This window comes from Rhipicephalus microplus, chromosome X (genome assembly GCF_043290135.1).
Source record: "Rhipicephalus microplus isolate Deutch F79 chromosome X, USDA_Rmic, whole genome shotgun sequence".
Classification (NCBI taxonomy): Eukaryota; Metazoa; Arthropoda; class Arachnida; order Ixodida; family Ixodidae; genus Rhipicephalus; species Rhipicephalus microplus.
The window spans coordinates 226536175-226562585 of NC_134710.1; the positions used below are offsets into that span (position 1 = coordinate 226536175).

A 26411-nucleotide genomic window follows, 5' to 3' on the forward strand; every position below is an offset into this window, starting at 1 on the left:
GAGGGGGGGGGGTGGCGCGCGTGCGTGCGTGTGTGTGTATATGTTTAGATGTTAGGTTCAGTAGAAATGCTAGTCTCTGGCTTGAGTATATCTTTGAACACGTTCGAAGAGTCGCAAAGTAATATGCTTGAACGTGGCCTATCAGACCTTGGAACTGTGTCTGGCTTTTATCATTAAAACAAACCTCCGCCTAGTGAAAATTATCGTATTGATCGACTGCAGCGAGATCTGTTCCGGCGTGTACAAGTATGACCACCGCTGCAGCAATAATCCCGTCACCGAGCTAACTTAAAACGCTCGCGGCAAGATTTCTGCCCAAAATCTCACAGAGTGTCAAAGCTTTGACAAACACCGCGACACGTTTTTCTGTATGGAGACATTATTCACGGTAAAGGCGCGAAGGAATTATTCGTCATAGAAGCACCACTTAGTTTCTGAATTATGTCAGCGCGAAGCGAGGAAAAAAAAAAAACGTGGGTAAGCGGCAGAAGGGGGGGGGGGGGGGGCGTAGCGCGAAAACTTTTGTGGAAAGTTTGAACCTCTCCCCCCTGGCTACGTTACTCTGCGGGCACGCGCGCTTATCATCGCCCCTAGCAACCAGAGCATGAGGTGCGAGAGAGTGTAGGAAGGGTAGGTGCAGTGCATGAGCTCCTTCTCTCGCCGTTCGCTCTCTCTTCTCCCTGCGCATCGGCCACCTTCCCGTCCGCTCGCGCCTCACTCGACCGTTCGCTGGCTGGGCGCCTCTCAAGAACATTCGGAAACGTGTGCTTGATACACTGCTGTGAAACGCCAAGGCCGAGCTGAGAACGATGTTTATTTTGTACACTTCATAGTATTCTTTAACTGTGCACGCTAGCTACTAGGGCTGGAAACGCATACCGTGTTTCTCGCGACAAAAAAAAAAAAAAAAACGCCCCGCGTGGCTGCAGGGTGTAAAAAAAAACCTATATTCTTCTAACGCTGGGTTCTCACGCGCGGAACGCCGGTATGGACGCTACGCAATGCATTCGAATTTCCCCACGATTGCCTTCGGGGAGGTGGAGGCTTTATTTTTTGTTGCTTTAGCTGAAAATCAACGTAGACAAACCTGGCATCTAAAGCCTAGCAACAACCGAGAAGCAACTTAAAAACAACGCGCATCACCAACCTCTATAGAAACAACATTGCCAGATTAGTCTTCAGAATCGTCGAGTTTCGTTGTTATGAGCCTTGCGTGGCTTAATGCAAGTTTCGCCATTTTCTTATTTTTTTTCAAGAATTTCTCTCATAAACTTAGCTCGTCTTCACTTTTTTATTGGGGATCAAATTGTGAAAAAAATATTCGCGTAGAATCTTGAGAGCTGTCTGAGCGATGCGTAAGCGTAGAGTTTTACCGTATGAAACTATAGTCGCAGCTTCTTCTGAAACTTCGCTCACGGGTGGCATCGACATGGCATCTTTCATTTTCTTTGTGGCATTCGTCGGCGCCGGAAACAGCCCAACAAATGACCCACTCCATGACCACAGAAAAGAATTTCCCGCACATGTGTAACGTTTGCTGTCGACATTGCATGGTGTCCTATACAGCGCGGGACTCTTTAAATTATTCCGAACAGAAATTATCATCGTCATCATGAACCAGTACGCGCTCTCTTTGTCCTCTTGAACTTCTGCTTCACTCCCATAACACATGCGGCTATTTGACCTGTGTTGAATACGAAAACTACGATGGGAGAGTCTGTTGCTTGACTAAAAATCACGTAACATATTTTTTATATGTGGGATGTAACGTCCCGAAACCACCATATGATTATAAGCGATGCCGTAGTGGAGGGCTCCGGAAATTTCGACCACCTGGGGTTCTTTAACGTGCAACCAAATCTGAGCACACGGGCCTACAATAATCCCGCCTCCATCGGAAATGCAGCCGCCGCAGCCGGGATTTGATCCCGCGACCTGTGGGCCAGCAGCCGAGTACCTTAGTCACTAGACCCACGTAACATAACGTAAGGACTAGTAACGTGACTAAAAATCACGTGACACGTGAACAAAAAACCGCAGCCACTCGAATGACTAAGCGTAACACGTAACACGTAACATATCACGCAACATTTAGTAACGTTCCTAAAATCGAGCAACATCGCGTAAAAGATGTAGTCGCGTGGCAAGTTCCCACTATAAGCCACGTAAGACCCAATCCACGTGACATGTTACCACTAAAAACACGTAACAGTCAGTCATTACGTAACTAAAATCACGACGTGACTAGGTAGTCATGTTACACGTCTAGCCAAGTCCAACCATGATTAGCGCTACTAGCAAAGACTTAGCATCTCTAGCACACACTTGGCTTTACGAGCGCTACACGTCTCACACTGATGAATCCAACCGTGCGCCCCTATGATGCAAGCTGCTTGTTTTTTGTATCCCCACTATGACAAAATATACCAACAAAGTCTACATAGCAAGTGTTCTCCTGTGACATATTTCATATCGCCACTGATACGCTTTCAAATGGTTCAGATATATTCGCTGTCTGCATTGGTGTGTACCCCAGTGTGTAATAATTGAGGCACCTACCTTCGGAGATTTTGTTGTTGTTCTTGTTGAGTCGGTATAGATGTGTGCTTTTGAAGTATTCTTTGGGGACGTTAGCACGCAGGCGAAGAAGGGATCTACTCTGCTTCGTGAGCACGAGCAATAGACACCAGCACTCGATACTCATTGTCTGCATCACTGGGAATGTTGTTCGTCCGGACAAGCTTGCTTGTTCCCAGCGGCAAACAGAGAGCCCACATTGATAAACAATGCTCTTCATGTGGAAGGCCGCACACGCACTCAATAGTGGCTATCGGGTGTCATATAGCGACGACGGGCGCGCGCGCATATGTTGTATACCTCCCCTCGGCAGGGTATTGCGCGTGAGAACTTTCAGCAAAACGAGCACCAGCCAATGTTATCGCCTGCAGCCGAAAGGGTGAATGAGTAAAAGGATCCAACAGGTCTGCACGTGATGCCACCGCCTGGGTGTCTGGGAATGCGACCGTACTTCCGCTGTTGAGACCGCAGCAAGAGCTGCGTCAGTTTCTGCATTGGCGCCATACAGGCACACCAGCGGCTTACGAAAAGTCCAATTGCTCTAGTTCGAGATCTTGTAGAGAGAGAGAGAGAGAGAGAGAGAGGGTTTATTTACAGAAAGACAGATAGGTCGGCCTGAGCCATAGCTTGCTCTACCCTGCTACTCTACACTGGGGGAGGGGAAAGGGGAAAAGAAAGATTAATGAATGACGATGGTGAGATAGAGAGGTGAGTATGTAGTATTCTTTCTAGCTGAGACAAACTTCATGGCCGCGCATATAGTCCAGTTGCTTCCAAAAAGGTTATAACCGCTCTTATGATCGCAGATGCACTGTTGGTGTCTGGCCAAGGGCCCTACACGGTCTCATCAGTTAATGACCTACTGCGATATTGTTCAGTAGAAGAAATCAGTGTTTCTCGTTAACGTGCTGGGCAGACACGAAATATGTGCTCAAGTGTTTGTGGCACATCACAGTGTTCACAATTAGGAACGGTGTCACTGCGACCGATGATATGTGCGTAACGTCTGCTGTACGCCACACCAAGACGAATGCGGTGGATCATACTTGTGAGTTGCCGTTTCAACTTACGAGGCATGCGGAACCTCATTTCCGGGTCTCATTTGTGAAGTCGCCGGTGTCGCCGTTCCGGTTTGTTCCAGTGCTGAAGTGTGTAGCTGCGCATCACGCAGCGAAGCAGGGCGTTCATGTCAGCTCGTGAAAACGCAATGCGTACTTCAGGGGCACTGCTGAAGACATTTTTAGCTTCAGCGTCTGCTTCTTCGTTTCCCATCACGCCGCAATGCGCGGGAATCCACTGGAAAGTGATAAGACGGCCATTTGTTGAAGCAACCTGAATAAGTTCTGCGATTTCTATTGCCAAGCTGTAATACGGACCTTGCTTTATCGTGCAAATAATGGTTTGCAAAGCGGGTTTGGCATCACAGAAAATTATCCAGGCACGATGTCGCTTTTTAGAAATAAATCTTATTGCCTCCCGGATAGCGACAAGGTCTGCGGCAGTTGATGTGGTTTTACGGTCCACTTTGAATCGTCGAGCGATATCCATGTCTGGGATGACAAAGGCTGCGGCGGAGGGGCTTAGCGTGGTGGATCCGTCGGTGTACACGTGCAGAGAATCACCGTACGTTGTATAAATGTGATATAGGGTCAGTTGTATGAGGCCAACAGAAGAAACGAGTGACTTCGTAATTTCACGTACCGTAAAACAAACAGGTGGTTTAGGCAGGACCCATGGAGGCCCTGCAGGGACATTTGGCGGGGAAAACCTTGATGGTATAATTTTCTCATGCCGTGATATTACTATTGAGAAACTGCACTCTGGGTGAGTGGCGGGTAGTACTGATAGTGGGTGCTGTCTATGTCGGCTCAGCAATCGAAGGTGAACACTAAATGGCTCGCAGAGCATGTATACACTGATGGGACAAGCCCGAGCCTCTGCGATTGGCCAATTTGTTGAAGTACAGCGCGGCAGATCCAAACATCTTCGTAAGAATTGAGCTTGAACACTCTCTAGCGTCTTCATACAACTAGGTCTCATATTGGAGAGCACCGGCATGCTGTATCGAATGTATCCCACAAATGAGCATTGTACAGTTGAAGTAGCGATGATTCTGATGGGCCCCATCTTGCTCCTGCCACGTGGCGAAGAACGAGAGCATAGTTCTTCAATTTAGATTTAAGTACTGCGACATGTCTCGTCCATGATAGATCTCTGTGTACGACAACCACAAGAAACTTGTGGTGCGTTACAGCAGGTATCGCTGTCCCATTAATAAATATCGGGTATTGCGACATATATGCTTGCGCGTGAACGCAAGCACTGTGCATTTGTCGATTGAAAGAGTGAGCCCCTGCCGTCTTAGATATTTGTATGTGATCCTCACTGCACGCTGTAGTCGAGCTCGCAATTGCGGACGAGTAGTTCCGGATGCCCATATGCATATGTCGTCAGCGTATGCACCGATCTTTACCGTGCTGGGAAGTTCTGCTGCTAGGCCGATCATTGTGACATTGAAATTGAATAGAATCGGGCTGAGAACTCCTCCTTGGGGAACACCACGATGAACCTTATATCGATTGGTGTCTCCGTTATTTGTCGTCTGGTAAATGGTGCGGTCCCTAAAGTAGCTAAAAATCCAAGCATACAGTCGTCCACCGATGTCGAAATCTTCCAGTGTGTCAAGAATCGCATAATGCGGCACATTATCGTAGGCACCCTTAATGTCTAGGAAGACCGCCGCCCCTAGTCTGCGTCGGCTTCTTTCCTCTTCAATACTGGTGATCAAGTCGACCACACCGTCAATGGCAGATCGCCCTCTTCTGAAGCCGTTCATAAATGCAGGAAAGGAGTTGTTGCTCTCTAGAAGCCACTCTAATCTTGACAGGACCGTTGTTTCCCTTACTTTCGCGACGCAGCTGGCTAAGGCGATTGGTCTGTAGGAGGAGAGTGTATAAGGACACTTCCCCGGCTTAAGCAATGCAATAATTCGACTGCACTTCCAATTAGCTGGGACTTCTCCTGACTCCTATGAGGTGTTATGAGATAACAGGATATGTCGTGCTTCTGTACCAAGATGGTTGAGTGCAGCATACGTGATTCCGTCAGCTCCTGGTGCGGATGAGCGTCGGGAGGCGGAAATCGCAGCGTCAAGCTCAAGCATTGTAAAACGCACATCAAGGTGCTCGTCAGACGATGGAGGCGCAATGGTAGTAAGAGGCTCATTAGTGGCAAGACCATCAGTGGTGTCCACGATGAGGCTACAGTAGTCGCTGGCTATCTCAACTTCTGTCCGCCCTTGATGTAGAGCAACAGCTTGGAATGGTTGACGTTGTTGGGGAGTTATCTGCAAACCTCGTACCACCCGCCGGATCTTAGATAGAGGTTGCCTGGGGTCCAGAGATTCACAGAAATTTCTCCAACGTTGCCTGTCAATCTTGTCAAGATGCCGAAGAACATGTCGTTGAGCTCGTCGACAGGCGGAAAGGTCTAAAGGCGACTTCGTTCGTCAGTATCGGCGTTCTGCACGGCGACGGATTGCACGAAGGGCCTCGTATTGGGAGTCAACTGCTGATCTCTGCATCGGTAGGTTAACCTGTTTAGTTGTGTCACGCAGTGAAGAAGCAATGATGTTCTCTACCTCTGACGGATCAGTCGTGTGCTCACAGCCGGACTTGACATATGCCTTGAACAGTGTCCAGTCGGTTTGACGAATGTAGCGTGTGTGTGTGCGGCGAAACCACCTGAACTGAACATCGGTTGGTAGGTGGTCACTGCCACGAGTGTCCAAATCTGTGCACCAACATGCGGAAGACAGAAGATAGATTTGTGGGGTTTAACGTCCCAAAACCACCATATGATTATGAGAGACGCCGTAGTGGAGGGCTCCGGAAATTTTGACCACCTGGGGTTTTTTAACGTGCACCCAAATCTGAGTACACGGGCCTACAACATTTCCGCCTCCATCGGAAATGCAGCCGCCGCAGCCGAGATTTGAACCCGCGACTTGCGGGTAAGCAGCCGAGTACCTTAGCCACTAGACCACCGCGGCGGGGCGCGGAAGAAAGAAGGCTTCTGGAAACGAAACAGAGGTCGAGGCAGCTGCTGTAGGACGTGCCACGAATAAATGTAGGTGATCCATCGTTGAGCACGCTTAGTCCATAGTTGCATATAAAATTGGCCAAATCCCTTCGGCGATAATTCGTTGTAGTGCTACCCCAGAGAGGATGATGTGCACTAAAATCGCCAATCACAATGTGTGGTCTTTGTGCTGCTTGAACAATGGTCCCCTGGTGGAAGCAGTCTATCTGTGCGCTTAGGTGTATGTATCCTCCTATTACTCAGAATCTCCGCTTTTTATGCGTAATCACTGCTGGTATGCAATGGGACTGCATGTCTCAAGAACGTCAAATCACGGCGTATACAAACGAGAACTTTGCTCATACGTTGATCACTGCGGGAACAAATCTGGATATATCCAAATATACGAAAAGTTGAAACCATATTCGGTTCACATGTAACGATAACAGGAAATTGATTTTTAAAAACCTATTGTCTAAAGTCTGACAGACGGTCACGTAGACCACGAGCATTCCATTGCATAACAAGCAACTGGCGCATGCGTTCTTTGAACATCAATGCCATATTCACTATTGAAGAACCACTAGAAGAGGCTCCAAAACCTCAAGTAGCTGCACAGCCACCTTAGCAGCGGGAGTGTTTAGGCTGCTGATGATCCTACGCATCGAACCCATCAAATTTTTAAGCATAGCCTTGACATCTGCGTTGTCCATCTTCTTGTTTTCTTCATAGGGGGTAGGGGCACCATGTGATAATGGCACTACGGCGGCTCTTGATGGTAGTGAAGGCCACTGAGTCTCCGACGTGGTGAGAGCCAATGACTGGTTGCCTTGTACTTGCGTGGACTGTATTGGCACTCGAGCATCTGTATCCTCCTTTCTGGCCGACAAAAGTAGGCTAGGAGGTGTTGAGGGCACAGTTTAGTGTGTCGAATTTGATAAGCTATGAGCACTGCTGCTTCGTTTGCTTCGGTGTCGCGAACGATGTTTACGGCGCCGTACAACCCTTGCAGCTTCTGTGTGAGTGGAGTGGTCTCGAAACATCTTCTTCAGGATACTCATTTCATTCCTCATTTTGGGACATTCCTTTGATATTGCGTCGTGACCACCTAAGCAGTTTGGGCATTTGGCCACAGCATTGCAGTTATCACCATCATGAAGGCCACCGCAATGCAGATTACTGCACCCTTGCAAACTGCACTAACGTGCCCGAATTTCATGCATTTATGACATTTGAGAGGTTTTGGTACGTAAGGACGTACCGAGTGCCTCACGTACCCAGCCTTAACATGTGCGGGTAACGTCTTCTAACGTCATCGCGTCCGTCCAAAGCGGCGGAAACCAAGCACGGTAGCCGACGATGACAGCAGCTTCTCGAGACTCGAGTCTGTTATTTCCTCATCTCCATCGTGTATAACTCCTGTTGTCGTTTTTGCGTCGTACGCGGAGACTGCGCGAACCGGAATGTTTCGTAATCGAACAATCGCTTTCAGCGTGTCCAATAAGGCATTCGCAGTGACCTCCACAGACAAAATGTTCTTTCGAGTATTTATGCGTATTTCTACGACTTTCCCTAGGGCGATGAGCTCAAAGTACTCCGACAGGCTCTGCCTATTCAGAGAGTTCAAGATGCCTGTCTTCGATTTCAGCACATACGAAATGGTGTACGACCACATGCTACTCGCTTTTGTCTGTGCTTGCCGGCCCGTCGGCGATGTCCGGCTGATTTTCCTCTTCAGACGTCGGCTTGGTATGACCACGTAGTCGCTGTCCGAAGCCATATCTTCAATAGAGGAGTCATCAGAATTGTCAGTGTGGACCACGCTTGGGCCGGGGAAAGAACCTGCGTCAGACGCGCTATGATGTGGTCGGCCTGGTCCCGGTAGCTGGATGGGGTTTCGGTCCCCCATTCTAAGGGAGAACGTCCCTCCGTGGTGTGTCGATTATTGAAAAATCTTGGCAAAGGAATTATAAAACTCACAGAGCTCGAAGCAGAGGCTGTTTTCTGTGACCACTTCTTCTTCCTCCTCCCCTAACAGATCTTGTAGATTTCCATATCGGAGCATGGGACGTTAAACACCATAAATCAGTGCATTTCGCTGCATGGTCACTACTCTACCTCTACTGTTTTATGATGGTTGGGAACTATGTTTGCCCTTGCGACAGTGCTCGAAGAGGCCATAACTCTGAGTAAAGAACTTCGCACCTTGGGCTACTTTAACATAACTTGATCATCGCCCTCTTAAAGAGCATTCTAGGCATGTTTAGGCAGCGTCAACTACATTATACTCTCCGAAGCGCACGTCAATTTTTTTCGCGAAAAAGCAGAGCAAACAATTTGAAATATTTTTCGAAGAACTACTAAATAAATTTCTCACTAATTACTTTGTAGTACATGTTATGATGCATGTAATATAGCTGGTAATTTCTAAAGTATATTCCACTTGGAAGCAGAGCCGTGTGAGTCTGGCGAATGGGCGGGGTGGTGACGTCACGGCGCGGTGATGACGCCGGCCTCGCCATCGCCACGCCTCGCTGCCGTGCGCCATGCATCCTCGCGATCGCTGCCCTGCCTAGCTTGCTTACGGGATGTTTGTGCATGAACTTCAGCGCCGCTAAACGAATTGCGAGGCAAAATGGTGCAAGAACACTGTAATTCAATTTTAATGAAAAGTATGGGGCAAAATTCCATGTGGGATAACATTCAAATAATAGAAATACTGACACCTAAAGCAGAGGGGGCGCCAGGATTTCTTTACTGAGAAGGGGAGGGGGGGGGGGGGGGACCCACGACAAGCGAGTTCTTTCAGGGGGGCAGGGAGGCTGGGAACTTATGAGTTGTGTTTTTTTATTATGCTTGCTTTCGGGGGCGGAGGGGGAAAGGAGCAAGCGGGAATTTTTGGGAGAACAAGGTTCGTTCAATTCCGTTATCGGTGAAATTAAATACCACATATATATATATATATATATATATATATAAATATATATATATATATATATATATATATATATATATATATACATATATATATATATATATATATAAGAGAAACAAGTGTATACTTAAGGGCTCGTTTTTCGTGTTTACACAATATTAATGAGATCTAACAGACAATAATGCCAAGGAAGGTATAGGGGAAGTTATTGGGCCAATTGTAATGTAAATAAGAAGAAAGAAAAGTGGATGAAAAGAGAACTTGCCGTGGGCAGGATCCGAACCTGCGACCTTCGAATAACGCGTTCGATGCTCTACCACTAAGCTACCACGACAGCTATCCCCCCAGCCACTTTATCGGGTATCTATGTCAATTTAAACGTGGGAGTGTCAGTCAGCGCCACTAATAGCCATGGTGGCGAGTGTGGCACACTCTTTATGAGCCTGTTTGGCGTCACGTAGAACGTGGACTTATTACTAACTGGCAGCTGACCAGAATAGTCCCTCGTATACAACCTAAAGGCACCAAATCTGCCAGTACGAGACTTTCGTTAATGAATATATATATATATATATATATATACTCTCACATATAGGCGCCTGTAGTTTTCGCCACTGCGGCGAGGTGAATATACTTTGACGCTGCTAAATGGCCAGCCTAACGACGCCCACTTCAACGGGCAAAGCCCATGTTGTCCTGCCTACGCGCTACGTGCCCAGCCCATGTCTATTTTTGTTTTCATTTCAACTATGATTTCAACCCTTATGAATTGGATGAAGATAATCTTGAGGTAAGGAGAGTGCAGGGTGCGGTGATTGCCCTGTTTTAAGTGTGTTGCAGTAACTGTTACGTATATGGGAAGAAAGTAAAACGTATGAAAGGACAACTTGCCTGCGGCAGTGACCGAACCTACCGGTTCGCTCCTAAGTGGTTACAGGTTAGGTCCCTGCCAGTGCCTTTTCATCCACTTTACTTCCATCCCACTTAAATTAAAATTGCTACTACTCATTCAAAACAGTGCAGTTAACGTACCCTATATTTTCCTTGGCTTCATTGTCTGCTAGCTTTCATTAAGATTCTCCCTGTTATAATGCGCACGTACGAAATATTACATAAGGGGAAGGGGGGGGGGCATATATGTATTATTCATTGGGTCAGCTAGGAACGGGGCTTGGGGAACCAACCCCCCTCAGCCGCCGGCAGATTTACATGTAAATTAATGCTTACGCATACAAACACGCGCACAAATATCCATAAAGGCCTCACGCACGTTTTTTTTGTTTTCACCTAATCCTATGCATGTTGGCCATGGTTACGTTATCCCCACAAACTTCTTGATAGTTTCATCTGCCAACATATTTTTCTGCCTTTTCCTAGGGCGCTTACCTTCACTTAGGTTCAAGTTTGTCAATCCTAATGGCCACCACCGGACGATATATTATGGGTGTTGTGATGATGAGGATCAAGTACCTGAAATGCGATAATGCTTGTGGCACTCTCGATGCAACTCTGAGGCACTGACGATAATGTGTCTCGAGACGTTCGTATTTCGACTGACGCGTCTGGAGGCATTTTGGGAACGCCGGTATAGTCTCGTTTTTAGATTTTCAATAATTTTTGCAATTCTTCAGTGTCATTTACACGCCACTTCTTGCGTATGTCCGGGCCTACGTTTATATGCGTGCATGTGTATACGCGAATGCAAAATTAAAAAAAAAAACATGTGTATCTATACACGCGCTCTATGTACGCCAATGACTGCTCTTATATCTACTGAGAAGAATGCCGCTTTGCACTCCATCAAAACTGCATGAAGGCCACATTTCGCAGTTACCAACCCGCCGTGGTTGTCGAGTATTTATGCCAGAAACCTTCAATGGTTCGTTATGCTTCCCAAACGGTCGTGGGATCAAACACCGGCCGCAGAGACCGCATTTTCGTTAGAAGCACAAGTGCTCGAGGCCCGTGTATTAGATTTAGATGCACGTTAAAGAACCCCAAGTGGTCGAAATTCTTTAAAGCCCTCCACTACGGCGTCGCTCATCCCCATATTTAGTTTTGGGACGTATATACACCAGTAATTATTATTATCATGTTTTCAATTACCTGATTGAATAAATGGCAGTGATACCAAATTTCAAAGTAACTCCTAGCTGTTGGGTGCTTTTCTTATACTCTTCAAAATTACCCTTCTATTGGAATATTTTGTACTGTACTTAGAGTAAACCAATGTGTATATATGTGTTCAAATATTTTACGTCTTTTTTTGATCATACGAATTTCGTTCATTTATCATGTCATCGTGAAATAGATGCTGGATAACGTACTTCAGTAGTGACAAAAAGGTTTATGAGCGGAAAACTGTGCGCTATTAGAAGAAAATTATTTCACAACATTTTATGAGAAATGCGACAAGTATTCATTGAGAAATAATCGCAAGTACTGAGATATATTTAAATCAATTGTAATTATGCATCAATTATCCATCCAAATTTTAGTATGCCCCATCCATTACCGACAAGATTAAGACCCAGCGAAAGAAGCCATACACGGGGGAACCACATTTTCTTTACTTTACCATAAAGGAGTTGGACGAAGCAAGCGATGCCGCCTTACGTAACTACATCGAACACGATAGTGGTCCTAGTATATGCATACCGTTGATTAAATCTCGCTATCACTTTTCGGAATTAAACCCGTTCTCACCGAGCAGCACCGAAGCAATCTTCGGAAAACCATTTTCTATTCCTTTAGGAATGAGTCAACGCTCCAGAGATCTTCAATAAATTTTGATCGTGTTTGGCATGCAGGTCTAATAAGGCAGTAGACATGCACAATTTTGACGGCATCAGTAAGTCTTGCATGTTTTTCTTTTTTTTTGCGTTGTGCAAAAGCAAAATCAAGTGGTCACAGCCAGAGACATTTATCGTCATTAGCGACTATACGGACACAGAGTTGTATCATTGGAAATACTATTTTTTTTCGCGAGAGCTACATCGCATAATTTTTCAGAAATATTATGACGCTTTCCTTGACGTCGCGTGGCAGGAAGGTGAAGTTGGTATGGCTTAAGATATTCTGATCAAGTGCGAAGTGAACATGGCGATAATGGAGTAGAAACAAATTGCAACATCTTTACATAGACCGATAATAATATAATTGATGAACTTAACGTCTGAAAACCATGCTATAGATGATTATGAGAGACGCCGTATAGTGGAGGGCTCCGAAATTTTCGACTACAATTTGGGGTTCTTGAACTCGTGCACTTAAAACCTAAACACACGGGCCTCGATCGAGAATTTTCGCCATTGAAAATGCAGCCGAACATACATAAAGTACAATTGATCTCCCCATCCAAATTTATTGACCCAGGATCCACGTGTACAAATAAAGGATAATTGAGTTACTGCACCGAGTGGATGCCACGTTACGGTGTTTGCACGTGCGCACGTGACAAGGGAGGCAGTGCGTGATAAAAGAGTTCTGCGAAGAATACGAGTAGTCGACCGGACAGCAAATAAATATAGGTTTCCTGTATAAAACGCGATTGCGCGACAGACAATTGAATAAAGTTAATTCTCTTTAAGGCGGTTGTGGTGGCGGATTTGTTTATTTATTTGCCATACCTACTGCATTGATAAGTTTGTACCAAGCAAACGTGTTAGGACAACAGAAATAACCCATGGATCACGAGAGACATCATACACTTGCACCGCAAGCTAAAACGTGCTAAAAATGATAAAAAAAAACACTGCAGACTTATCTAGTTGAAATACCAGCTTGCAAATCGGCTAAGCGAAGCTAGGGTGAGTTACTTCAACCATTCACTTCCTAACTTTTTGAAAACTAACCCGGGCAGATTCTGGCGCTACTTGAGTGATACGAACAAATCACCAACTGAGATACCAGTTAACGGGTGTATTGTTAACGATCCAACCAAAATTGCAAGCCAATTCAATCATTATTTTCTCTCTGTATTCACTGATGAAGAGCATGCTGACACACATAATAGTTCTCTTCCTACCCTATCTGCCGATTTCATAACTGTAGAAAGGGTCCTTTCATTGTTGCTTAATGTTAATACTAGATCATCTGATGGTCCAGATGGTATACCAAACGTATTTATGCACCGTCACGCTGAACCTATCGCACATGTTTTCATCCATATTTTCGCCTTTATTTTCGTGATTCTATTCTTCCCGATGACTGGCGTACGGCAAGTGTTATTTCTGTTTTTAAGAAAGGCGATCACCTGATTTTTGTAAACTACCACACTATATCATTAACTTCCGGTCCATGTAAACTTCTTGAGCACATCATCACGCACTACATAAAGCCATTTCTTGAAAAAAAAAAAAACAATATTCTGACGTCTTTTCAGCATGGTTTTGGGAAAGGCCTCTAGACTACCACCCAACTAGTGACCTCTATTCATGACTTGGTAAGGGCGACCAAATAGACATCATATTCTTAGACTTCAGAAAAGCGTTCGACTGTGTCTGTCACGGTAAGCTACTCACTAAGCTTTCAAACATTGGCATACCTATCAACATAATTCAGGGGATTTGCTCTTACCTCACCAGCCGGAAACAGTTTGTTCAGGTCGAAGGCTGCAGCTCTGATATTTCGCCTGTAACCTCGGGAGTTCCCCAAAGCAACGTCCTAGGTCCTGCCTTATTTCTCGTCTTTATCAATGATATCATTTTTTAAGTTGATACCTCTGCCACAAGCCTAAATCTTTTTGCAGATGATTGCAATCTTTACAAGCCAATTAAAAGTGAAAGGGACCAAGAGTGCTTGCAGAACAACCTAAATTCTCTCTCCAATTGGTGCAATACTTGGTCGATGGAGTTAAACATTAGTAAATCAGTCTTTATGCGAATTTTATATAAAATTAGTCCTTTTATACGTCGCGGTACACCCTAAATAATAATCGCTTGATCGAAGTGAACAATTTTAAATACTTAGGAGATAAGATTACCAATCGACTGCCGTGGAGCAACCATATTGACGACGCCTGTTCCTCCGTCTCTAGAAAACTAGTTTCTAAGACACGAAAAAAAAAAAAAAAACGCGCCATCACAAATGAAGTTTCTTGCATACAGTACATTTATACGACCCCGTCTTGAGTATGCATGCGTGGCCTGGGACTCATATGAAAAAAAAAAAAAAAAAGACATTTATAAACTGGAAATGGTCCAGAGAAGGGCGGTAAGGTTCATTTATAATGCCTATCACAATCTTGATTCACCTTCATCACTTATGGCTACAAACAACATTCCGCTTTTGAAACAGCGTAGAGTTATCGTCAGACTCAAGTTTCTTTTCCTGCTTCTAAATCGTCAGTTTAATATCGATCCTCATGAATACCTATCTCCGTCTTCTTCCAGGCAAACTAGACATAATAACAATCATGATCAGACACCATACTTCACACGTACTGACCTTTTCAAACACTCCTTCTTTCCACGAACCATTAGCAAATGGAATACATTGCCTGCATGTGCTTTTCCTGAACATGGCATTCCTGACTTGCATGAATGCAAGTCATGAATGCATGACTGCATGACTTGCATGAATGCATGACTTACTGAAAGATGCATGAATTTCTCAAATTCATGCATCTTTTTGCTTAGCCAGCATTGTTGATACCATGCTATATAACGTCATATCATGAGTTCAGTTGCGTTGCGTTACTTCTTTGCTTAAGACCGTTTCAAGCAATTTGTGTGCTTTTTTCTTTCTTTTCCTTTTTTTCTAGTAGTGTTTATTTAATTCACTCTATTTAGCACATATTTGTTTTTCAGTTATTGCGTAGGATATAAGAAAATTGTGTTGTACAAACGTGTTTCCTTTGTTTCCACTATGTTCCCTTTCTTCGACCCTCCTGCTTGTTCTACGGACTGCAGTATGTACTGAATAAAAAAATTAAATAGAAATTTGTTTCAATACTCTTAGGGCCCGGAGCTATTACAGAGAGGAGTGGTCTAACTAAAATACATCAATAACGGCAATTTTTAAGGTGGCAGGGTCTTAGATTGCAGTGACGGAGGCAGAAAGGTGGTTCCAGTCACTACTTGTTTGCGGCAAAAAAGAAGCTGACAAGTGTTAGATCGGCATAAGGGAACTTCAACCTTAAGATGATAGTCAAAACGTGGTGAAACGTAATCTGGGGGAAGAAAACGGTCATTTTTAAGTGTTGAATTTGTGTAAAAGATTTTGTGAAACAGGTTTAAGTGTATCGTACTTACGACGCGACTTCAGTGTTTGTAGACCCGGGGTAGCTTCAATTGAGGAAACACTGGCACAGCGGAAATAATTAGAAATCACAGAACGAGTTGCACGATTCTGGACAGACTCCAAAGCCGTGGTTAATACGGAACTATAGATGGAGCAGGCGTATACATATAGAGCAGGCGTATTCCAATTTAGATCTAACGAGTGTTGTGTAGAATATTTAACGGATGAAAAATTATGGCGATCAAATCCAAGCCCGCGATTAGCGTTATTATTTACATGTTGAACGTGCACACTCGTTGTGGGTTATTTGCGCGCCAGGATAACAGTAGCTGGTTGCGGGATTTTAAGGAGACATTCTAAGGGTATAGGAAAAGTTGCCGTTAGCTTTATTACGATGCATCACTCTCATTACTTTGCCCTTCCTAATGTTTAGTTTCATGAGCCACTTGTCGCACCAGTTAGAAACAGCGTCGATGTAAGACTGTAAAATATAGATACGTCATGGGTGTTATGAATGACATGATACAGCACGCAATCCTCAGAGAAAAGTATAGTGGTAGAATTATTTCGGAAGGTATATCATTAATATAAATAAGAAAAAGTAATGGACCTAGAACAGAACCCTGTGGTACGCCTAATGTAACAGGAACGGTAGGAGAGTTTTAATTATTGGCATGAACATATACTGTAAACGGTTAGTTAGCAAACAGTGAATCCATTCCATGGGATGTTAGGGTCTATATACTGAGCTTGCTCATTTATAAAGAAGAATGGCACGCGAAGCTGTGTCGAAGGCTTTAGCGTAATCTAAAAATATGCAATCGGTGATAAATTAAGTTATTGTCGAAAGGACGAAAAAAAAAATATTAGTAAAAGAGAGTAACTGCTTTCTGAAACCGTGTTGCCATGGTGAGAAAAATGAATTTGATTCAAGAAAGGATACTACTTTGAATAAATGATGCGCCCGAAAATTTTAACACTTGTTAAAGATATTGCTCTGTAATTGAGGGGAGAGTGGATGGCGTCAAGAAAAGGCTTCCGGGAGCCTTCATGCATGTACATGAAGGCTCCCTAGTGAAATAGGCTCTGGTCGTAGACTGGCGTTGAATGTGTAAGACAACTTCTTTTGTGCCGGTACAATACAGTGTTTTTACTTCGATCCATCTACTGTGATCGATATGCTGTTTATTTAAGGCATTCCATTCTTGCACTCATTTTATATTGCATTGCTGCCACTCGCGTTGGTAAACACGAGTTGAAGAGGAATAAATAAATAAATAAATAAACAAATAAATAAATAATCTACAAAGTGTCCAACAAATATTCTTTTGTGGCGTGTCTCTTGAATTTCGCCAAATGAATTGCACCGCAAATAAAAACTCAGAACCTGTTTGAGTTGGTACCACTCAGCGGGACGTGAAAATTGGGAAGAGAAGGCCCTTTAATTGCATCTTTTTCATGCTGCCACTTAGTTTGCGACGCTTTCGCGAGGGAGGACGTATCGATCGGGAAAAAAGCCTTTTTTTTGGTTTCTGTTTCGGAATGCTTGTGACTTCTCTAGCGGGCAACATTGAGAAAAAAAATTTGTGATGTCAATCTATTAAGACTTGTCAAGGCACTATAGTAGTTGAATAATTTTACTATTGTTAATATATAAAAACATAATATTACTATTGGCTAGCTTGTGTAATGTTTAGATGATGCCTTCTTCCCTCGTCTGCAGGCTTGGCTCGTGCGCCGACTTTTTAGATTTGTTTATGTTTCAGCCGCTCTGTGCTTTGGCGTTTTGAGGTGCAAGTGCGCTGCTTATTCGGCGTGTGTAGTTGTACGAGGACTGCGGTTACCGTTTGTGGAGGGTGTAGAGCGTACATAAATGCGTCCAATTCGCGATCATGTCCTGCGGGGGCTTTAGTATCGGCTGCCGCGTCATAGCTGACATGGCGGGTATGCGGGGACTTGGATTCACTCCTCACATAGTAGAGTCGAGAGGTGCCCACACATAACCACGTTAACTTTCGCGGTCGATCATCGTTCAGAGCCTGTACTCTTATGATGATCTCGCGAGTTACGGTTGTGATCAGGCTAGCTGCGATCGTTTTCAACATCGATGTCCTTCAACTAGCGTAGTCGGCTGCCTTGGGTAGCAAATTCACATTCGATCTCAGATCCTACGAGAACCATCATGTATCTCGGCGGTTCTGGCAAAAATTCAGGTAAGCAACTTGCTATTTCGATTCTATTTCATACTGCAGGTTCTCAGTGTAGCATTAATAGTTCGACTTCTTTATCGTTCATCACTTATGTATGGTGCCCTAGTTTGTCAGTACGTGCTCCTCTGCACCATGTAACGGAGTGCCAGTTTCTCCGTGCTCATCTTTAGTTTTGCTATTTTGAACTGCTTCTGTTGGTACCATGATGTTCAAGGGACATAGAGTCGCCGATTTTGCAGTGGCGATTGCTTGCCTTGTAGCCTCGGCCAAAGAACTGTGCATGTGAACTTTTGTTTTTGCCCTGCCGTGCTCTCGTGACGTCGAAAGTAGAACAACTTTCGAGAACAGCTCTGGGATAGCGTACAACGCACTCGCACGTATGACATTAGATTGCTACTTTGATAGACTTTCCAGAATAGTTGAATCTGTCGTGTGTTTTTTTCTTATTTCCGCTCTAGTAGTCGTTTTGGCTAGAGTTCAATCGCTGGCCTCGATAACGTACACATATAAAGTGGTGATGCTTATGTGCCCGGATCGTCCCAGTTAGCGGACGCAGGGTTTTTTTTTTTTTCCCACCGCTTCATTTTGTAATGTAAATGTCGATTGGGTTCACTTGCTAGCAGTATAAATTTGCTGCTTTAGGGCGCTGCACTTGTTATGTCTGCATTGCACTAGTCAAACCAGTTTGCGTCTTGATTATGTCAACAGTTCTAGCTTCAGGTTGCCAGCTGCCAAGTTATATGATTATAATAATGGAATGGCAAACATGTCTAGAGATTAAATTTAATTTTCTATGTCGGCATTTTGTGTGCTTCGCCAAGTGTGTATACATGAATAGATGTAACAAAATATCTTTTCCTTACAGTGTAATGAATTGGAACTATTTTTATAAGAGCAACCTGTTATGCATATGAAGTGCTTACATGAGGATGAATTTTCGATGCTGTATGCAGTTCAGGCCATAGAGGTCTGATCTGCACACAACATCAGAAACAAATTCTTTCAGACTTTGTTTAGTACTCTAAAGAAATTATTTGCTTAATATGTAGATCAAAAGTCATAACGTACTTTAACTCTCATGCACATATAGAAAAATAGACATTTTAGTTAGTAATGTTTATTTACTAGCTAAAATATGTCACCTGTAGTTTTGTGAAATTATGTACAGTTACAGCTGCAACTGTAAATACAAAAATCTACATGTAAATACACATTTAACCTACATGTTAATGTGGTACATAAAAACCCCAGTCATATATGCCTAAGGAAGCTAACTTACCTAAATCAGTGGTCAACTTGAAGTTGCTGGTTTACCCCAATTAATGCTCTGTTTGCCTTTATACTTGCTTCACACTATTGAAAGATTGAAAAACAACAATAAAGTTGACTGCTACAGGCTTAAAAATTGTGTCAGCCGATTTGAAACTTCACGTAGTATGTTCAAAAAGCAAAAAGAAAGAGAAAAAAGATAGGAAGTTAGCAGTGTGGTTGCTAAGTCATTCTTCATACTGCTAGAGGAAAAGAGGCAAAGAAAAGCCTTTAAAAAGTTTTTAAGTTTCTTTTTATGGCAATTACTTTATGCCAGTAAAAAAATTTAAGCTTCCTTTTATAAGGCATGAGAAATATATTAAAAAAATTGAAATCAAGAAGAAAACACTGAACAAGTCTGTGTTTGTGATTTGATTTCTTATATGCAAAATTATATCATGACCAGGTGCTACTGATGAGCCACCTGGCATGTCCCAGTCGGTCAACTTAGGGCACGGCAAGGCAGATTGTCTTTTGTCTTCCGACCGTGACTTACCACGAAGAGACATGCGCCAGGTGAGGCGGGTGATGCTTGAAGATGTCAATCGTGTGCTGTAGTAAGAATGTGCAGAAATTTGTGCACCATGGGGACTTAACTGAGTATGTACTATACTACGTACTCAGTAATACCCATGGTATGTGTTATAGTTGTGTAAATGTTTAAAGGTGCCCACCGTGTTCTATCGGGGCATTATGGTGTTCTTAATTCTTGGCAGTTTACAACACCTTATTTGGAGCAATTGTGCTTTTAAAATGAGTATTTTGATCTGATAGCCTTGTACATTCGAATTGTAACACTGCCAGGAAGTGCTGGGAGTAAATGATCTATAGATTAGGCAACCATTGTGCATATTGTAATGCAATTAATTAATGGTTACCTGTGTCTCTAAGGAGGTTTAGTGTACCATTTGTGTGTGGTTCTATAAGCAAGTTGAAAGGCATAGCCCCACATGCAACCAAAGCACGTTTGTTCTAAAACGTGAGGAGAAAATAGCATAATCTAATGGTACACTTGCCAGCTTATCGGTGCTGTACGACTTTTTTGAAGATGAATCATTATAATCCTAATCAGGGTTCACACTCTTATTTGTATTTTTTAGTTATGCAAGAATCATTCAGATATGCATTGCTCATCATGGAACACCTTTTTAAGAATAGAAAGAGAAGCTGGTGGTGGGCAGAAGGCGTTATGATGTTTGGTGTGGCACCGTTGTTTTGTTGTTACACTTATTTGTGAGTTAATTAGGTAATGTAATGGCAAAGAGCAGAATAAATAGCCAAATTATAGTGGCATTACTAATCATACATTATTAAGATATGAGCAAAGCAGAGCACTAATTTTATAGGGTGGTTTCTATGTGTCAGTATCGATATAGAGGAATGTGCATTTGTACAGTTCCATAACACCGTTCTCAGGCGACTTTCTAATCAAGAATGTAGCACAAACGCTGTGTATGGGAGTGTTGCTTGCTGGCAGGACATGGCAGTGGTGGACAGGTCATTCTTGGCAGAAGACATGCAGACTTTAATGTATTGGAAGATTTGTACATAATGTAAAAAAAGGTCTTTTATCTGGTGGTAGGGGAGAAAAGCAAATAAATTGATTATGCTGTGCTCCTGTTAATTGAGTTGATTTTAGATAAAATTATGTTTGAACACCCATAATGGCATTGCAACACTGGTACTGTATTATGCCATAAATAGGTGATAAGCTTCATTTGCAGAATAACATTGCTGATGGACTACTCTTAGCGTAGAAGCTTTTTTGACTTCACTGCTGAGTCTGATTTGAAGTTGACAGTTTGAGACATTTAAAGTGGGGGTTCTGTGCCTTTCGCATAAAACAGCTTGGTCTAATTGCTAGCCTGGGGCGGACCCCTCGGTGGCTCCTGTCACAAGCGGGAGAATACTATATGATGTTCACGTAATTGTCTGCTGGCACTTGATGTTCTCCTTTTTTCATGTCCGTGAATAGTTTGTTGGCAGGAATGTGGCTTTGGCAACTTATCATAACATATTAGTGCACCTTTGCATGATGCTGTGCCCAGCATACAGGAAACTGCAACTCAGTGGACAATGTCGTCATGCATCTGAGTTTTATGTCAGGTGTGCATTAAAAAAAAAAAAAAAAAAAGAAAACGCTTTTTTCAGGTAGTTAGTGTATTGCTGGTACACTAGTATAGCTATGACATGCTATTTAAACAGTGATATACTTAATATACATCCTATAAATATTGAATGATAAAATGAAGCATTACTAGGGACAAATTTGATCTGCTTAACCTACCACCTCCATGAAGCTGGTCATTTTCCACATGGCATTACGTCTGACATCTCTTCTGATGCCCCGTGTCTAGATGCTAGCTTTAAGGCTGGTTGGTATGCATTGTTGCATAATCTTTTTTTTTTGTTCAAGCTTTCTACTTTTATGTTCAACTCATTACCAAATTTTTTGTTCTGGTTGCTGGCTCTACGGCTGTGGGAACATGAGCGGTCTCTTTTGTGGTCGGCATACCATAATTTGTTTTTTGTACAACATTTTTCTTGCAATTTATATAAGGTTATTTTTAGGTTTTTACGAAAATTGTTCGCAAATGAAAATTTCAAGAAAGCACTGCATGTACAAAAGTATAGCTAGAGCATGAAGTTGAAATGATAAGCACCTATTAATGCAAGAACATGCAATGGAGCAAGACTCAAGTTTTCCAGTTGAACAAAAACTGGTCTGGGGTATGCAGGGTGCTTTTTTAGAATATGCAGATTTTTTTTGTAAAAGTCCAATGACAGTCAGGTTAGTGTCACTTCTTCTCACGAACTCTCTGTCTAGGCAGAAATATTGTGCCTCAGCTAAAACGATACTGATGTGTTTTCTTCTTAACAAAAGCTTGTTAATGAACTGTTAATTTCAGGGCCGTTATTTATATTAGGAAGTTGTAATTGGTTACAATTTATGGCATACCTATTTTTTAGAAGTTATGAAATGTGCACGTATTTCAAAAAATTCTCGATCAAATTTTAATTCAAATATTAAAGCTTACTGTGTCTAGTACTCGGGAAACATGGCTGCTGTTACGTCAGAGTGAAGCTTCTTGTGACAAGGAATGGATGGAGTTTAAATCAAAGCACATCAAAATAGAGTGTGGTCATGAAAAACAGCAGGTAGTCTAAAATACCTCTTTAGGTTGCCTGTTGTTTGTGTGCAATGTGTAGTATTTATCTGTTTCTTGGTTAAACTACAAACATACAAAAAAAAACTTTTTCGCATGTCTGCAAGAGGCATGGCTCCTAAGTTTTATGCAGTGTAAAGAAAAAGACAGCGGATATTGCAGTTTTCTTGTGCACAGCTGGAAAGGAACGGACAAATAGCAAATATCACATTAATAAGTAACGCGATCCACTGGTGCAAGTGTTATAAGTAGCCTCACTAAGTGAGCAGAAACAAAAAAATGGGACAAGGAGTAGACAACAGAAAACTGCAAATAATTATCTAACTGGCATCGAAAGTGGGAGGTGGTCGAAATATGCAACATAGAAACATTCTTAAATGTGCCCAACTGTTTTGCTTCATTTTGCCAGGCATTTAGTAGAGAATTATTATTTCCTTTTGTTGTGCTTCAGACAACGAACAGCTTATAAATGGTAATGGCCATGCTCTTTTTTCCCGTCTCTTTTTAACTGGACATTTACATTATATTCTCGTGTGTGCTGAGGGAGACAGCCTCTTCAGTGCATTGCAGTTCTTTTCACAATGTTGGGCTTTTCACAATGTTGGGCCAGTGCACGTTGAGTTCAGTTCAGTTCAATTTTATTGCTTTCAATAAAGTAGTACAAAATTTCAAATATATAGGCGAGAGTTCCAGAGTGGAACTGTAGTGGTATCCTCTGTTTATCATAAAACATTGAGGGCAATGACTAACATAGTGAATGAGTGTAATTATTGGAAAAATCAAAACATAATTAATAAAGCAGTTTAGTCCAAATCAGCAGAACATGAAAAAGCAGAGAAAAAAATAAATAAATAAACTAAGGTTCAAGTGAAAGAAAAAATAGTCGATGTTGCAAAGCCATGATATGAGTACGCTTATTGCAGGCAGTGGTGCCCAAAGTCATTTTTAAAGACTGAAAGAGAAACACGAGATTCGATAGCTGTAGGTAAATCATTACAACGTTAAATTGTAGTGAATGCAGATGTTATTTTTGGTGTAGTTAGTACGAACTGTGGGTTGCAAATAATTGTTATTAGCTACAAATCTTGTAACATTTTTATTCTTAAGTACATCATCTGACATTAACGAAAGAGTAAGGTTATGAAGCAGCTTGTAAATAAGCTGCTTCATAATGTTAGCTGAGTTCTTACTCGCTCATCTTGTTCATGTATAAGGGTCATCAATGTTTTAAAAGGGAGATGCAAGTAAAAAAATGTAAGTTTTTCCCAGAATTAGGTATTTTTATTTTATTTGCTTTTACACATTTGGTTTCTCTACTTTCACAACAAAAGAACCTAACATTGTAGTGAAACTTGAAGTTAAAATTGCTTTTAAAGAGGACAGGGTGGCTACCAAAAACCAAAACGCTCATTGTCTAGAGTTCCTTGGAAGTTCTCATCTGGCTGCTTACCATTTCATTTCGCATGAGTAATTCACTAAAGCCGCATTTAAAATAACAATCATTGCCAAGCTCTCGTTATGGAAGAAATCATATTCAATTTTTGCCACATAAATGAGCTTTGACTTATGCCTTTATCCCATATATGCCCAGTGTCCTACAGGTAGGACGCTGAAACTTTTTAGTGTAACTCGAACGTTTTTCAGTATAAAAGCCAACGGCACCGAAGGTGTCTTTTTGATGCCCTGTCCTCCTCACATGCAAGTCTAGGTGATCGCTGGGCTACTAATAGCCGCGTCTTTGCAGTAACAAAATGGCTATTTTGTGTGCGTGTAGCGGAGTGCCATGCCGCGAAAAAAATATAAGTTAAATTGTTCTCTATGCTGTTGACATTTTTGCCGACTGTTTGTTGGTTATTGGGTGGGTAGTCATTTTCATACGACAGTGATAGACGCTAATGTTTTTTGTTCGTGGTGTGTAAAACGTTGGTGTCCTACATACAGGATATTGCAAAACCATTGTTTGATGGCGTTTTTTTTAATAAAAGCCTTATTCTGTTTTCTGAGGTCGTAGAAGCAATCATTTTTGGGAAATAAATTTGTTTTGTTAAGTTTCCTAAGTTTTGGAATATATGGGTTAATGTGCATTTTCTCAATATATAATTTTGGGCAACTTCTTGAGAGTAGACATGTTTTGTGGTACTTATGATAGCCCAATCAGAATGAAATTTTGCCCACATATTCTTCAACGTGGGAAGGGTGCAAGTATCTCCTTTAAAACTTGATATTGCCAGTATGATTATTACAAAGCTAATGCAAGCAATTAGTATGGGCTGAGGATTCTAAGAATTTTCACATGACAATTTTTATTGTCCATTAAAATGTCTTATATACACTTTCTTGATACTTATTTGCATCCTGTAGTTAATGAGGAGCAACATGAGCCATTGATGGCTGAGAACCATGAAAGTTCAAGGGCATATAAAGTTTGTCATAATTTTTTCAATAATTTGGCTGTTCGATAGTATATGAAATAAGTGCATTATTTGGACTGCTGCATTCATTTACTTTGCATGTTCCTGGCTTAGATTTTCATGGATTCATTTTTCAATCCAGGAAGTTCTCCAGTGGAAGCATTGTATGCACTTGTAGAAATTTCGCTGTATCAGTCTCAACATCTAATATTAATTTATACTGCAAAAAAATCAAAGTATAGTCAAGTTTTTCAAAAATAAAGCTTTTAGCTTAGAAACTGAACAACCCTATCAACTGCTGGTTTTCATTACTTGAGTAATTATACATTATACATTACATTATACATTACATTATACATTACATTATACATTATACATTACAGGATAGTTGTGGAATGACATCTCTTGGTTTATTTGGCACAAAAATATGTATACTTGCCAGGCAGGACTAGGACATTTTTTTGTTTTTGTAGATTGTGTACAGTCTTTCTCCCAGATGTGTAGATAATTTCAAAGTCATTAGTCATACGAAATTTGTAAAATCTTAGATCCTTTCGCTAACTTCAACATTATCTAATACTAATGATGTGGATTGACAAAACAGTCATCGTACACAAACACAGTTGCCCTCTACGTACTGTTTACCACAGTGATGTCCTTTGAAAATGTGGCTCATATTTGACCAGTTCGATTCTTCTGTCCATAGGTTTTTCTCGTGAAGCAAGTATCTCTGAATGATGTCTGTGTACAACAGGTTATATGACCAAATAATTTCTAGAGGAGCTTTTTACTGGAGGCTGTTGCTGTAATAAAAGGAATAGCCATAGCATAGCTCTTCCTTCATTGATCTGGTGGGGCAGTAGTTTATTGGAAAACAAATAAAATATTACTTCTGACTTTGGCTGTAGAATATTACTTCCGACTTTGGCTGTAGTGATGCATTTGATGCCAGTTTTTTATTCTTAAAATGTACCTCACCATATTTTCATGCCACGTTTTCTATTGCTACATTATTAAATTTTGCAGCCGTTGCTTTTGCACATTATGATGACAATATTACAACCGCAGTTCATGTGCCAGTGACCAGTCCAGTCATTACCATCTGTTCTGTTTTTTGCTCTTTTGTAAAGAAAATCTAATCATCATCAACTACTTTATATGTACACTCAAATCTCAATGTAATGAATCCAGTTACAACGAAATATTGCTTATAAAGAAGTAAACGAAGAATAGTCTTGTAATAGATTAAGGGTTAGTAATATACCTTTATTATGAATTTTCTTTTGTAACAGTTATTTTTGTGTATGATGAAACTTAGTTATAACGAGGTTTGAGTGTACATTATTTACCTGGCCCTTGTGTCATTCAAATCTAAAATTCAACAAGTTGTTTTTTATTTGGTTGTACTTTCTTTAAAGCAATATTTATGCATACTTTTTTGAGAATCTAATTAGCAGTGTGCAGACTTCTGAATAGTAGT

General features: G+C 42.0%; 1 protein-coding gene across 3 annotated transcripts in view; it reads left to right on the plus strand.

Annotated features, from left to right (window-relative positions):
* Positions 1-17455: 17455 nt before the first annotated feature.
* Positions 17456-26411, plus strand: part of LOC119187510 (MAGUK family member discs large 5) — a 192635-nt gene continuing 183679 nt past the window's right edge. The window contains exons 1-2 of one of the 3 annotated variants that reach the window (XM_075878718.1): positions 17456-18048; positions 19760-19869. In XM_075878718.1, the coding sequence (XP_075734833.1) occupies positions 18018-18048; positions 19760-19869 (141 nt within the window). In that variant the 5' untranslated portion in view covers positions 17456-18017. Of the gene's footprint in view, positions 18049-19756; positions 19870-26411 lie in introns of those variants that run through there. The other 2 variants (XM_037435647.2, XM_075878719.1) reach the window with 2 other exon arrangements.